Raw genomic sequence first — 16,870 nt, 5'->3', positions numbered from 1 at the left:
GATTTACAGGCCTCTTAATCCTACGAGAATTCTCTCACCGTAGATTTCATAACATGGCATATATAGGAATATGGCCACACCAAATACAGAAATAGTAAAACGTATGAAACAATAAAGCGAGAGAACCTTGAGCCTTATTAGCCACTGCGTTGTTCCTGACGCTCACACCTGCCCCACTCCTGATGGTCTAGTCATTAGTCTTTTTTACTGCTTCAATAAAAAGATATTGTGATACGCCTGACTCTCTTTCACACCCCTGTATTAGGAGTACCGAAATGAAAGAAACGAAAATTGTCATTCACCATTTACCATTTACATATATTTTATACAAAGGAGAGTTTTTGTAAATAGTACTGCAAGGACGGCTAATTCTCCTGGGCTTTCGTGTGGCAGTCGGAGCAGGAAATGAATAAATAATGCAGGTTAGACACATAACACTAACAGATCAGCTCCTGCAACACACAAGAAATCACCCGGAGTGTTATGTATGGGCCACCGTGTGTGTGTGTGTGTGTGTGTGTGTGTGTGTAAAATTAACGCAAACGAAAACATCCCCCTTTTCTGCCCTCCTAACCTCACGTTATAATATAGTTTGGTTGTGCAAAGACAACGCTCCGATTTCCATCCCCCAAACTTGGAGAGAATCTTACTGCGACCTACATCTGGGTGAACGAATCTATATGTCTGTCTATCCGTATCTCTCTATCTATATCTATCTATCTATCTATCTATCTTTCAGTCTATCTATCTATCTATCTATCTACTGTATATATATACCGTATATTACTTCATCATTAGAAAATCTGTTGTATGGCTAAAATTAACATGCTCTACTAGGAAATTATGCGCAATACGACTGTGTGTGAATGAAACTAGACTTGAATGCATTCAGAGAGTGCATACCTTTAACGCCAATTTTATATATATATATATATATATATATATATATATATATATATATATATATATATATATATATATATATATATATATATATATATATATATATATATAATGATTTACTGCTGTAATACCTCTTTCATACCAGACAAATACTTCTATGGTCTCACATAGTCAATTCAATCAAGTCTTGATCTGCCCTGTTACACAGTCTCTCAGACAGCATACCTCCTCCAAGTGAATAAAATTTATGATTTATTCCTGTATCTGGATCCGGATTCACCTCAATATCTAATCAGCTCTTCCTCGACCCACTGCCTATCTATCCACCAGACTTCACAGAAACCCGATAAAACTTTCTGATATATCTTGGACACAAACAGGCAATTAGACACGGGTGAATATATAACCTCCGTCTAACTTCGTTGACGGTGGTAATAACGTCTTATTTGTGCTGTCAGCTATGAACCTGAGATTCTACCTGTGTATGAATGAAACGTAAAAATATATATATAAAAAATAAATAACCCTATGCCCTTTGTTCTACACTGAAATTAGGAAAGAATTTGGTTGTACGAGTGAATGAAGGGGAAAAAAGTTAGTCGTTCTTGCAAGTTGCATTCCTTACTTGACAGTACCGTATTAGGGTGGGTCAGGAGGCAATGTTGAACGAATAACGGGTAGTCCTACAGTATGTACAGTACGTGCATGTATGCATCTATTCATGTATGTAATGGAAGTCTAGTTACGGGGATCACTTTTTATCAACCACTATTCTGGAACAATCAAGCCAGCATCAAAAGCACCTGGACAGACATGAGCGTAATACCGACTGTGTTCAGTCACCTTGAGTTTTAATACCGTCATGGATGATGGGGGGAAGGGGAGGCTCAGACGGGGACTCCGGACTACAAGGTAAACATTAACCCCAGACTGCCAACGTTACTAACTTAGTTATAAGTTATTTCATTAGTTATCTCCGGACGATTATATTCGGGTTATGACATTTTCCTAACTGCAGGGTATTAATAAAGCTTTTATCAGCCTCCTCACCAGCTGGTAAATCTAAGCTCAAAAAATTGTCTGACAAGAGTATGAATAAACTACAATGAACGTAATAATACTCAAAATGTTAATATCACAACGGACGGCACTGAAAGGAAGAAGTGCGGATTTGGAGGTAACAGTAACACCAGCTAGCCTACAAGTACTTCTGGTTTTGGTAATATAACAGCTATACTATATTAAGAGTACCTGTTGTTTCATTTATCTACGTGCTTATTTCTGCGTACTTCAGGCTCCCTATGCCGCAGTGTTTCCTAGCGTTAGACAAGGAACCGACATCATCACCTACCAACACCACCCGACTGCAGACTACTCTCTTGATAGTGCTTGGAGCAGCAGCTGTTTCATTTATCTTGTTGCTTGTTTCTCCGTTCTTCAGGCTCCCTATGTCGCAATATTTCCTTGGCTGGGTGAAGGTGGAAGGACGGCTAGTTTTTGTTTGCAGATGACACACACACTCACACACTTGGTGACAGATTCAGAGGACTTGTACCTGATAGCTGGGACCATGAACGTGTGGAGAAAACCTGGAGGAAATACAGCTAGTGGCTTAACGCCTGCACTATGGGGAGGTTTTGTAAAATCTTATTCTTGCAGCCTCGGAATTATTGTATTTAACTGAGGAGAAAACTGTTTGAAATGGAGAAGTCAAATTTGGCCTTCGTTAACCCATTCGCCTAGAGACGTCTACCATAAGCTAGAGAGAGAGAGAGAGAGAGAGAGAGAGAGAGAGAGAGAGAGAGAGAGAGAGAGAGAGAGAGAGAGAGAGAGATCGTTTATCAAACTTTTTTTTTTTTTAGTACTCTTAGTAATCGATACCTAGCCATCGTTTTCAATACTTCGAAATAACTGGTATCGGAAGTATTAATACAGTACTGTGGTACTGATGCACCCACCACTAGCATAAAGTGTCACCGCTGATAATACACTATACAGTATCCTGTGTTGTGATTTTGGAAAGACAAAACGACATTGAAGCTGAAAAACATATTCTTTCCATTAAGAATTATCATGATAGTATCCCAGCACATTATTTGTTAACAAAATACATAGAAGCTGCAAAATCGCAATACTTTATAGTAACTGATGGTTAGTATGATTATTCCAGGAGACAAGAGGACCCTCCGTGAAAGTTCTTTGCTGCCGAAGCTCTCGCATGGGAGTGAAACCTGGGTTGTGAGTTACGGAGAACTATCTACAGTAGGTTACGAGCTAAAATAAAAATAAATAAATAAATAAAAAATAAAACAAGGACAGCAGCATATAAGGTGTAAGAAACAAAGCTGAGTTTTTGGAATGGAAGAATGGATGGGAATTGTGTTATACGTTACCTATAATAACACACACACACACACACACACACGACAACATTCACCCCTCCTCCCCCACATACGACACCCTCCATCTCTGCATCCCTCTCTCAACGTGACCACACCCACCCCACCCATCATCATCACATCTCAGCACACCTCACTGCACACCTGGCCAGCGCATGGGAGCCGCCACACTGCCCACCTGCATGACCAGTTACCTGCCAGTGACATCATCTTGCAAGCCCAACCGCATCAAAATTGTACCAGAGTTTAGTTACGTATGTTTACTCTTTTCGCTTTAACTTGGCCCAAAACTGCCGTCTCTCCATCTTTAAGGCTGAGCTGTAACAATAAATCAACACTTGAATACGATGCTGGTCACAAAGAATTAATATGGAAAGGATGCAGACTGGTAGCATTATCATATTCTGCCACTAAGCTATGAGAAATACTGTAAATCGGAAAAGGACAAAAATCTGGGCCAAGTTAAGGTGCAACGACTACAGTGCCGTACACCTAAACTCCATGAATCTTTTTTTCATCATTTTGCAACATATTTCACGTAGCTCAGTGGGAGAAAAAAAAAATACACTGGCTGTACTGTAGGCCTACATCCTCTCCACAGCACTTCTTCGTGACTTACATCATATTTGTTGTTGTAGCCCAGCGTTCAAAATCGAGAGATGGCAGTTTTAGACTGGAATAAAAAGAGTATAGCAGCGGTGTTTAAGTACCGTATGTTGGTGGGTCTTGTGGAAGATCATACAGAATTACTGTCATTCGAATCACCAAACACTTTCCTCATCCAGCATCGATCTGTCATTCTTTAGGTTAGCAACTCAGTTCCCTGCCACTTGATCACCACCTCGAAATATTCCCCATGCCTTCCGATCTCACGCACATCAATATACCCTTCTCACATTAACTTGGCCTAAAATTACAATCTCTCCATCTTGAATACTGAGTTGTAACACTAGAATATGATGCCGGTCACAACACTGCTACAGAAATGGTGTACAGCCGTAGTACTGTCTTATTCTAAACCTAACCTAACCTATTCTATGCTAACCTAACCAAACTTATCCCAACTTATCACTATGTAATCATGTTTTCCTTGTTTATTGATGGATCATCTTCTTGCTCGAAAACTTACTTCTGTACACCTTTTCAAAGTCACTGAATCAATAAATACGTAGCATTTTTTTTAAGAGGTTGTCCTATGTTTCCTATTACCTTTTTGTTTTCAACAGCACATTAAAAATGGAAACAATACTATATTTAACGTCGTTCAAACTCAGCACGCATACGAGTATATAGACAAAATAAAATAAGATATTAAACACGGTAAGCTGTTTACACACTACAAGTGAAAAACAACTGGCAAGTACCAGGGGCAAAATTTCATTTGATTACTTACCTTGCCCGGGCAGACGCCTCGCTTCTATGCCATGTGAACACTCTCAACGTTAACAATCGCCTGAGCACCAACAAAGCACGATGGCCACATATTATTAAACAAGTCCATGTTCTAATGAGCACTTAACACGATTCTTATCTAATCAAACCCCAATACTAATGAGCTACCACAAGTCCACCTGCGTAAAGACACCCGAATGCTGACAACACCACTCCCACTGTCGCTGTGTTTGCTCCGCATAGCTCGTAAAATTCGCATTACGCAAAATTTGCGTCCTCCTTTTATTTACCTGTTTTTCATTCCATACTGTTCTTGCATCAGGAATATGAAAATGTATTTGTTGTTTTCAACAGCGTCGGCAAGCATATAACAGTAAAATCTATACGAATATGTTCTCTGGAACCTCCCGCAAAAACGCATACACAGTTTTACGAAGAGTGTTGCTGCTCTGCTTTTTTTTTTTTACACACACAAAAAAAGTGGGAATTCTGAGTAGATAATGAATTTCGGATGTTCTATAAAGTTCCATGTTTGTGGTGTAGTGATGTAAAAGACTGACTTGGGATGCGTATTCTTGAAAAGTTACTGGCGATTATTTTTAAGCGCTTCGTTCACTGTTTTAAAATACAAATACAGAAAGTTTCATTGATCCTACTCCCAGTACTTTTTTCTTTTTTATTATATCAAGGGACATACCTGATTTTTCCTGCTTGTTTCCAGTTATGTAGCCTAAATTCAGTTATTAAGTTATAGCTTCTGTATATATATATATATATATATATATATATATATATATTACGTAACGACATGAAATTCCGTACGATGCTGCAATACTATTCGCATGATATACTGGCAGCAATAATACTCCCATGCCGCTTTGATTTATCGTTTTCTCTGATGCTCAAGAGATTATAGAAAATGAAAAGGTACACTATTATATCATGATAAAATTTTGCAGCTATTACATATTGCTATTTAACTATAATGATTATATATCACAACATCCATTACTTTATTACATTCTTATTATTACGTACTTCTAATAACGCAAAACAAGCAACAGAAAAAAATCAAATTGTATAACATTATTCATGGTTCTCTTACCAGCTAATAAGAAATTTAGATTAATAACTGATAGGGTATATAATAAATGTTGTTGACATTTAAGAGTTCGGGTGCAAATAACATTCTTGCCATTGATATACGTGCAAACAGTTGTGCGAATAACTGTACTGGTGAGGTGGGTGCACATTCATGGGTGCAAATAGCGTGTTGTAAGCCAAGCAGACGACCCACCACAACTTCAGAACACACCCCCATCCCTCGTCCCCAGTAACACCTTCCACGTCCACCACACCTCCGCACTAATTCACAGGCGAGTATAGTCACATTCGATTAACCAGATGCCGTGTAATTCAACTGGCAACCTCGTCAATATAGTGAGCGGGGATGTTCGTGGGACGTTGTGGATATGCCTGGTTGGAATGTCATGGTTGACAGCCCACCTTCACCTCACGCGTGCTCGTTTTCTGCGGTAGCCAGTCATGCTAGTATGAAATGTGTGTGAAATGAAGTGATTGGAGAAGATATTGGATTCACTGACACATAGGGCTATTCATTTTACAGTAGACCTACCAGAGCTTGAGGTACATGTATATTCCACTCCATTTTCAGTTTTTCATACTTAGTGCTCTCTTTAGTGCTTAGTGTAATAAAGCAGTCAGTGAACCATATCACAATATATGGTATTCTGTAAGTTGCCCCCCAGATCTCACCGTCAAGGACACACTACGTATCCATCTAATCAGCATCATTTTAGTATGTTTGAGCTTACGAATATCCTCTGCCCTTACTGCCCAGTCTCACTACTGTACAGCAGTATCCTTCTAACACATGCCACATCTAAGGACCCCATAACATGGGAGAAGAGCCCTCTCAACGTCAGGAGAGGCAACACTCCCTGAGCACTGTAAAATATAGGGTTGTGATTTGTTCTTCCTTAGCCTTTATCATTCTTTTTCTGTCTGTCCTCCTCTCTTCCTATTTCTCCCATCTATCCTGTCACTTCTTATTGCTTTTCATTCCTTTACAGGTGGCTTTACATTGAGTGACAAGCCAAACAGTGCCCTGCAAGCCAGGAAACCATTTACGGTGCTGGGTGGTAACCATATAACCAAACCATACGTGCTCCCTACGTGTCAGCAAGTGGGTTGGCGGAGGGTTAGTGCCCCTCCTCATAAAAAAAATAACTCAAAGCCACCCCTTACGGGATTGTGGCTTTTGGCAGTACTGTAGATAGATAGATAGATTTGAGAAAGACATGAAGTGATGGAAGAAAGTACAGGGACAGAAAGCAGAGAATTGTGTGGAAAGGAACAGAAACGTAGATTAGCACTGCAAAAACGGTACAGTTGATAAGGTTCTTGATACAGAACAGGAAACTAAGTGTAGAGGCTACATGACAGTACAGTACAAATCATAGATTGGTGTGGCATGAGTGTTTAAGGTGTAAAGTGAGAACCATGAAAAGAGATTTCATATGTATGGGGATAGAAGTCTTTGAACAAGAAAATACTGGGTAGGAGGGAAGTACTATATATTGATCAGAGTGCCATAGGATAGACTGCTTCTTATAATAACTTATAGAGTACCAGTAGATAAGATGAAGTAATGTATAGGATACCATATAGCCTAGTGTACTGGTATCTGTGTCAGACTGAAGATAAGGTGAGGCATAGAATGCGGAGATGGACTGATATGTTAATTGAATGTTTGAGAAAGTGAAGTATTGATGATGATGAGCCAAATGTAACGGCAAAAAATAGAAGTGGTTGGATGAAGTAGCTACTGTCTATGTAGCAATCCACATGATAAAGATTGCACTCATTTTCAGACTTAGCAATCAGTGAAATGGCTTTATCCCATTGATTTTGTAAGAGTACCGTAACTCCCTCATGTGATGTACATTAGTGTGGATGGTTTTGTTTGAGATGCAGCCAGAGAGGATGCGATGAATGAGTTGGGCTGTGGTCTGTTTTTGGTGGACACCTTAATGATAGCTACATTTGTGATTTCCTTTTCATGTTTCTGAATTTTACTTGTCGTTTCATTTTTGTTTCATATTCAGTATAAAGGCTCCAACATGCCTGCATGCATCAGCCTCAGTCACCCGATGGCAGCTCTCCGGGCTTCTTGATCTCTAGCAGTCTCTGTATTCAGTCCCTTATCACCAAGGTCACACTGTATGAAGTAGTCCCAAGTCTTTTTTGGTCGTCTCTAGCAACTCCATCTTCAGTGTTCATACCTCACCCTCCACACCCAGTTGTCATTCTCCATCCTCTCCACATGTCTATACCATCTCAATCTACCCATTCTCATCACATCACTAGTACATTTAAATCTCATCCCCCCTTTCAACTTCGCATTCACAGTTCTGATCCCCTCCCCCTCCCAGGCCTGTCATTCAAGGATGCACTACACATGCATCTGATCATTCTCCTCTGTATTTTTGAGCCTATAAATGTCCTCCTCCTTTACTGCCCAAGTTTTACTACCACTCAGCATTACGTTCATAATGCATGCTGCTTATAAGGGCCCCATATCACAGAGAGAGAGCCCTCTCAGTGTCAGTAGAGACAACAGTTCCCTACTTTTCTCCCAACCACTCTTTTACTGTTGCTACGAAGCTAGCTGTAGCCCCACCTCCAACACATACTGTATCATGTCTCTCAAATAACAGAAACTCCTCCACACACTTAAGAAACTCTCCAGCAAGATTAATCCTTTCCTGCTTCTTTCCTTCTGTATGCTGTCCATTACATATTGCACATTCAAAATCTGCTTTGTTTTGCAGCCTTCCTGAGCATGAGAGGCTATCATGAGGATCTCTAATTAATCCAAAGTAGTCAGCTTGACTATATTTCAGTTCTTTTCCCCCTACTCCTGTTACTCTGCCTTTCTAAAACACATTAGCATGGAATAACCAATAGATTCTTCCTGAGACACAGTAAAATAGACATTGGTTCAGTTATCTCTTACTGACGTCCAGTTACTGCTGACACTTCATCGTTGTGAGTTCTGTTACATTGTTAATTATATCCTCCAATTTTTACAGATAAGACTTTTTCTCCTCCAGCCAGGTTTGCTCCAGAGTACACCACTGGGTCTGGGTGCCACACTCACTACAATCATGTGGCCAGGCTGGTTTGCAAAAATAGGTAGGCTACCGTAAAGATAAATGTTTTTTATTCGTGGGAATGCCTCTGGTATGTGCCTGAACCCTGTAGATGGCGAGCAACAGAAGTCAAGGACCAGTTATTAACTTGAAGATGTGACTGTTTTGAATAGTTGATGCATGAACCCATGAATGACAAATTTACAGTCCTAGTACTATATAGTGGATCCACAAGCCTGGTGTGTGGTAAGTCGGGGTGCCCACCAGCACCCCCATCTGCTCACTCATTGCGGTGCCATCTTCAGGTGTCTTGACTAAGTGACAAGCCAAGTGGCTTCTTGTAAACCAGAAAACCATGTACTATGCAGGGTGGTAACCATGTAATAAAATGATGCCTGGTAGTTTAATGGTTTAAGATCCTCTAACCAGATTGAATCTATAAGGTTTATGTCCAAAAGACTGAGTACTCTAGCTTGGCCTCTATGCCCCTGATGATGCAGAAAAAGGCTTGGGTGATGAATGAATGTATTTTATTGTACAATAAAACCTCAATATATCGGACTTCAATAGACCGGAATTCGCTTTCATCGGACTCGAGGAGCTACATGACTAAATTCCTATATATCGGAAAAAGTCCGATAAAGCCAGAAGCAGTCCAGACTGCCTAACCACTTCAGGTATGTTTACCACAATAAGGTAAATAAAAGACATGTTTATCACTATACAGTACAGTATTATTATATATACTATGTCATTTGATTAATGTAGTGAAGTTATAACACAGTACAGTACTGCAGTGGTAGTCAAAACAGTTTAAAAACTGTTAATGAGATCTGAACTAATGTCTGATATATTGGAAAAAGTCCAGGTTAGCAGGAGGAAATCCGGATGTTGCTTTTATCGGAATTTTGCGTTTTTCGGAATGGCTTGGGCCCCAATTAGTCCGTTATAGTGAGGACTTACTGTAATTGCATATTTTTCCTGCAGAGGTGTGATGGGCTGACACAGGACATGTGCTCATCGGGGGGTGGCAGCAGAACTGGTGGGGAGGAAGCAGACACAAGAGCCAGAAATGAAGAAGAAATGGGAGGAGGAGAAGATGAGGGAAGAGGGAACATGAGAGAAGAGGAAGATGGGATTGAGCAAGGAAATTTTGAAGACGGCACAAGTAGAGATGGAGAAAAATGCTGTGGAGATGATAGTACAAGGGGAGAGGAGAGTGGTGATGGAGGTCCAGCACATGGGCAAAGTTTGGGCCCAGAAGAGTATCCAAGGCTGGCAAGAGATGGGATACAGCTGATGTTAAATAACCGTTTCACAGAGGCTGAGGAGTTGTTCCGCTCACACATTCAAGACAGCATCCACATGGCTATGGGCTACTGCTACCTCACTTTCATGGTATGTCCCTACATTTGTTCTCTTTATGTCATGTTTTTTGTGTTTGTCATGAGTCCATACTGGTTTTTAAGAAAACAGGGCACGTCAAACAGAGAACTCTGTGGCGAGATTTGTTTCATTCTTTACCAAATGCAAATGACTTGTGTAAAGAGATATATGTAGAAAGGTGACTGCGAGGCTTACATGAAGGAGTGTTAATGCCAACTTTAACATATAGATGTGAGATTATGGTGTGGCATGAAAATGAAAAGTCAAGAGTGAGAGCAGTGGAGATGAGTCTGCTGAGGAATGTATGTGGAGTACAAAAAGAGTGGATAGGATATGAAATAATGTGATTCGTGAAAGATGCGGAGTGAGGAAGTCTGTGGACATCAGGATCGAAGCAAGTGTACTGAAATTGTATGGTCGTGTGGAGAAAATGGATAACAATAGAGTGGTGAAAAACGTATATCTGAGCAAATTTGAAAGAGGGAGGAGGCAAGATTGGCCAAGGAGAATGTGGAGAGATATGGTGGATGAGGTTGTGAGGAAGAGAGGTATGGAAGTCGGTGAGGCTAGGGGACTGACAAGAGATTGAACTGGCTGGATGAATGTTGTGAGAATTGCATGATCAGGGATTTGGCACCCTTTTTTAACATGACAGCGTCTGGATTGACTCAATTGGATACGTTTATGTGCAGCTGCAGAATGTGGTGAATGTTTTTGGCATATCAGATAGGGCCAGGATTCCAGGGGCTTGAATGATGAGCGAATAAAAACGTGGCCCATTGTAGTGAGCAAACAGGGTGCCTGGACATTGCTACTCCTCACCCTGCCCTAGGATGGGAAAGAAGGTCTGGATGATGATGATGATGAAGATGACGACTATTCTTTCCAAAGTGTAATTTCTTAATACAGTTGATTTTTCATGTTAGAATGATGATGATGATAAAATGACTAATATACATAAATCATCCTAACTTCAGCTTGTTGGAAGGACACAAGTCAAGAGTGAGAGCAGTGGAAATGAGTTATTTGTGAGGAGCATGTGGAGTTACATGGAGAGACAGACCGACAGATGAGGAAGTGAAGGAGCTTTGTAATGTGGATGTGGATGTGATAGAATGATTTAGGAGAAATACACTGAGGTGTTTTAGCCATGTGAAGAGGATGGGGAGCAAGAGACTAGCAAGGAGAGTGCATGTGAGTGAGGTGGAGGGGGGGAGAGGAAGGGGCAGGCAAAGGATGAGATGGAGGGATGGAGCAGAGAGGTATATGAGAGAAGAAGGTGTGAGCTGGGAAGAGGTAAGTGAAATGGCAGGGTGACATGGAGGCGATTTGTTAGTGGCTACCCCTTACAGGATAGAAGTGTCTAGCAATAGATAGATAGCTAGAAAGATAGATAGGGGGGATGATATTGGCATTTTATGCAGGTGGACAGTGCAGCTGGGTAATTTAAACAGATGTTACTTATGGTATTTTCCCAGAATGGTTTTATGATGGCTGTGCATACTTTATTTTAATGCATGAAATTGAAAACTTTTGGGCCCAAATTTAGAACAATGTATTAAACCTCAGATTTGAGGCTTCTGTAATTCAGGTGGCCTGCAGTCCTACCAGACCCAAGTTCAAATCCCCGCTGGGGCAAGGAACAGTTTAAGGATTTGAATTTCACGTAAAGCAGACTTTACCAATCTACCAGAAGACCTGCCGACTTGTCATAAAAATACCCCTGCTAATACCAGTACACCAGTCCTGTATGAGACAGCCCTAGCATGTATTCAATATGGACGGTGGGTGTTAGTGCCAAAAGTGGTGACATGTAGAGGTGTATGATATATTGGAGTTATGCTAAATACTGATCCCTGGTGTGGCCTGGTTGTGCCTGAAGGTGGCCTGGGTGTGTCTGAGGGCAGGCTGGCTGTGACTGGGAGTGGCCCGGGTGTGTCTGAGGGCAGGCTGGGTGTGACTGGGTGTGTCTGAGGGCAGGCTGGGTGTGCCTGGGAGTGGCCTGGGTGTGTCTGAGGGCAGGCTGGGTGTGCCTGGGAGTGGCCTGGGTGTGTCTGAGGGCAGGCTGGGTGTGGCTGGGGGTGGCCTGGGTGTGTCTGAGGGCAGGCTGGGTGTGGCTGGGAGTGGCCTGGGTATGTCTGAGGGCAGGCTGGGTGTGGCTGGGAGTGGCCTGGGTATGTCTGAGGGCAGGCTGGGTGTGCCTGGGAGTGGCCTGGGTGTGTCTGAGGGTAGGGTGGGTGTGTCTGAGGGCAGGCTGGGTGTGCCTGGGAGTGGCCTGGATGTGTCTGAGGGCAGCCTGGGTGTGCCTGGGAGTGGCCTGGGGGTGTCTGAGGGCAGGCTGGGTGTGCCTGGGTGTGTCTGAGGGCAGCCTGGGTGTGGCTGGGAGTGGCCTGGGGGTGTCTGAGGGCAGGCTGGTGTGCCTGGGTGTGTCTAAGGGCAGCCTGGGTGTGGCTGGGAGTGGCCTGGGGGTGTCTTAGGGCAGGCTGGGTGTGGCTGGGAGTGGCCTGGGTGTGTCTGAGGGCAGCCTGGGTGTGCCTGGGAGTGACCTGGGTGTGTCTGAGGGCAGGCTGGGTGTGCCTGGGAGTGGCCTGGGTGTGTCTGAGGGCAGGCTGGGTGTGCCTGGGAGTGGCCGGTGACCTGTTTCAGAAAATGCTATGAGGCACGTTTAGCAAAATATGATTTTTCTTTTACAGATAATCAGATGGTTCAGAATAACAAATAATGTCACGTTTCACAATGTCCAATATGTCTTGTTTCAGGATATCATATGCGTTAGAGTTGATGAGAATGTTTTCTGATGCCAAGCTGCAGAATATCCAATATCGTCGTGTTTTACGGTTATCAGTCCAGCCGCCGTCAGAATATCCTCTATCTCTCTTTCCAGTTAAAAAACTTATTAGAACAGCTAAACGACAGTATGAAACTGATATTGCAAAAACAACCTTTACGGATCCTAAGCTTTTTTATGGATACATTAATGTCAGTAAGAGACTCAAGGCGGGCATTGGTCCACTTATCAGCGACGAGGGTGCTCTTATCTCGTACGATAAGGAAATTGCCCCTACTTTAAATAAGTTTTTCAGTTCAGTTTTCACAGTAGACGCCAATGACACCATCGAAGAGCAACAAATGTCAATCCAAAATGCACTATGTAATATGTATATTAGCAGTAATGAAGAAAGCTATAAACTTAATAAGATGAACAGTAATAAGACTCCCGGCCAAGACAATTTCTACCCTAAAATACTGAAAAATGTGGTGGATGCAATATGCAGTCCTCTAACATCTATCTTTAACAAGTCCTTACAACAAGGAAAGGTTCCAGCAGACTGGAGACTAGCTAACGTGACTCCTATATATAAAAAGGGCAGTAGAGATATGCCAGGTAATTATAGATCAATTAGCCTAACCTTTGTCTTGGGAAATACCCCTGCTAATACCAGTACACCAGTCCTGTATGAGACAGCCCTAGCATGTATTCAATATGGACGGTGGGTGTTAGCGCCAAAAGTGGTGACATGCTGAGGTGTATGATATGTAGGAGGACTACTGGGCCTTGGGGGCAGGCTGTGAAGCCCTTGCCCAGAATCGAACACATAAAAAAAAAAAAAAATATTGGGGATTATTCAATCCCAGATATTTGCCTAGGGCATACAGTAGTCATATTCAAGTCACTGGACTGTATCACAGATAATCTTAGGTTGAGTAATGTAGTCTAGCACTTAAACATCAGACTGAGGCAAGCATTCAGATATGGTGATCGCAGACAATCATCATGGTTTTTAGGCTGACTATGTTTACCCAGTCAGCGTAGAAATCAGATTAATTGAATGTTGCAGGAAAACCAACCTTAAAAGGAGAAGAGAAGTCACTTCCATCTCAGCTAGTGCGGTAATTTGGCAAAATACTCCAGTATATATAATGAAATCTCATAATAACAAGTGAATTTTAATAAAATCATGACCAATCACGAATAATGCAATACTGTACAAGTAATAGGTTTCATAGCATTTTAGGGTGCATAAGAACATTTACACTTGCGGTTTATAACATTTGCTTGTACACCTGTCAGTTTCGTATACTTCTGCCACATATGAATTCACTGATCATGTTTATAAAGTAGAAACTACTGGGACATACAGCAGAGTCTCGATTAGATGAAATTACAGTAATCTCTCGATTTTCCAACAAAATAGAGCCAAAGACACGTCAGGATGGTAGCTCCGTCTGGATAATGGACTTCTCCCATCCCACCTTCATACATACCCTAACTTTGAAAGCCATTGTAAAAGGCCACCAGCTACAGTACATCATACAACACTTATTCCTGTTTTTTTTGTTTTTTTTACACTACTTTATCTGGTCATGTAGATCTATAAACCACAGCCATGCAGTTACCATGGTCAAGCAGACCCATCAGCCACTGACAAGCAGTCACCACTGCAGGGCCATCCATACCCTGCAGTGACATGAAAATACTTGCCCTGCCAGGCAGAAATGTTCGCTTGGCCATAATTTCCACCCGAACGCAAGCATTTTGTCCGGATAAAATGGAAAAATGTATGAATAACTATTTCAAACAGCCAAATCATAGCTTCGGGATAATGGATTGTTAGGCTAATGGACATATGGATAATCGAGGGATTACTGTAATATATAGCTATATATACTACATAAATATATATATATATATATATATACAGTATATATATATATAGATATATATACTGTATATATATATATATATATATATATATATATATATATATATATATATATATATATATATACAGTATATATATATATATATATATATATATATACAGTATATATATATATATATATATATATATATATATATATATATATATATATGTAGGCAACCTGTGTGTGTGTGTGTAAGACACTTTAACATTTTCACACTTGTCACAAATAGTCTCCTTCACAAACTCTTCAGTCTGCAGAAATCTGTGGAAAGCAGTCTTGATTCACATTGACCTTTGACAACCTTGATCTCACGTCAGTCCATCCCCTCAAGGCAGTTTAAACTGCTGATCAACTAAACCATGGGTTAAGCACCTGGGCAACTCAGACTTCATTGTGAATATCTGTAATCTGGAATTTTGTTGTAATCAAAGTTTTAAAGTAGGGTTTATGTTCAAAACAAAGATGAATGCGGGCCTAAATGTTCGACTTACTGAGCAGACATTTTGTAGTGAGAATATTTAGTGCCCAACTGCATTAGCAAATCATATTGAATAATTGGTGCACCCTAACATATATCTACTACAGTACTGTATCTGATCTGTTTACATGTACATTCCTGGTGTGGCCTAAAATAATGTCATACTGTGTATGTTATGAACTTGATGGATTTCATTTATCTTACTGATTCTGCAGGGTGATCCCATAGACCATTTATAGATTTTTTTTTTTTATCCCATGAGGCACAGGTATAATGTTTTAAGGAATATGTAGTAGTATTTTAGTGATAAATCTGTCCAAGATGTACGTGACTACAGTGCTGATACTTAGGTGCTGTAGGACTGTTAAAAGTTAACATTCATTATAATTTTTGGCAGTATATACCGGTATATCTCACAAACTCTCATCTTTTTCCATTTCATATGTATTTGGTTGTTATTCAGAATGCAGTGATGTCTTTTGAGGAGGAGAAGGTGAGCCACAGCATGGACACACTGCGCAGTATGGAGAAGCGGTGTGGTGGTGGTGGCAGCAGTGGTGAGGGTGGCAATGGGTGGCTCTCCTCTGTCAAGAACATGGTCATGGGCTCTCTGTCTTCATCATCATCACTGAATACGCATGACCAGGTAATATATTGATGTTGTGGAGCATTGTTTAATGCAATCCCAGTTTTTGTTTATTCATTCAGTGAAGTTTATACACACGAAATTTGTTGTACAGTATATATAATATGTCTGCAGAGAAAGTAATGGAAGGAAGGAAGATTATTTTAAAAACTGAAGAAACAATAACAGCCACTCACATACATGTGGACCTACTCCTTTGACTTCACATTTGTGTATCATGGCCTTACACAGTTGCTTAATTGCTACCTCTTTTTTCTCTCACTGACTATGGTCTTGCCTTTTTCAGTTACATCTGGAAAAATTAGAAAATTGCACAATGTGCATTCAAAACCCTTCATTTCTGTATGTAATTCTGTACAGTAGTCTCTTTTTGTAATTTTGTTTCTCCTCCTTCAGAATGAAGAGGCAGGAAGCCAACTGGAACAACAGGTGGCATTAGCTGACTGTCAGGTGCTACTGGCAATTTTGACCTTCCTGCAGCAGGAATTGGGCTCATATGTGCGAGGAGGATGGACCCTGCGTAAGGCCTGGAAAGTTTATGAGCATTCCTATGCCAAGGTCAAGAGGCTTTACCGGCAAACTTTCAATAATGAGGAATCTTCAGGGCAGGATGGGACAGGTCAGTTCCTTATTGAGTTAGTAGTGGTCAAGCCTACCAGCCAATATCATGGCTGGAATTTTAATAAGGGGAGTACGTGAAAGGGTACAGCAGGGAAGAAAGGTTGTTGGTACACTGAAAGCAGTGATGAGAAATAGGGAGGTGAGTATGGAAGTTAAGAAGTCA

At 41.1% G+C, this 16,870-nt stretch overlaps 1 protein-coding gene across 1 annotated transcript in view; it reads left to right on the top strand.

The window, feature by feature from the left end:
* Positions 1-8,836: 8,836 nt before the first annotated feature.
* Positions 8,837-16,870, top strand: part of LOC145394080 (tetratricopeptide repeat protein 39C-like) — a 36,299-nt gene continuing 28,265 nt past the window's right edge. Inside the window, exons 1-4 of the mRNA XM_080268048.1 lie at positions 8,837-8,912; positions 9,857-10,267; positions 15,904-16,086; positions 16,483-16,705. Coding sequence (XP_080124174.1) covers positions 9,881-10,267; positions 15,904-16,086; positions 16,483-16,705 — 793 coding nt within the window. The 5' untranslated portion in view covers positions 8,837-8,912; positions 9,857-9,880. The remainder of the gene's footprint in view (positions 8,913-9,856; positions 10,268-15,903; positions 16,087-16,482; positions 16,706-16,870) is intronic.

Source organism: Coenobita brevimanus, chromosome 26, assembly GCF_032717465.1.
Source record: "Coenobita brevimanus isolate Jiangsu-jjx chromosome 26, ASM3271746v2, whole genome shotgun sequence".
Classification (NCBI taxonomy): Eukaryota; Metazoa; Arthropoda; class Malacostraca; order Decapoda; family Coenobitidae; genus Coenobita; species Coenobita brevimanus.
This window is presented reverse-complemented; position numbering and strand designations above follow the sequence as displayed.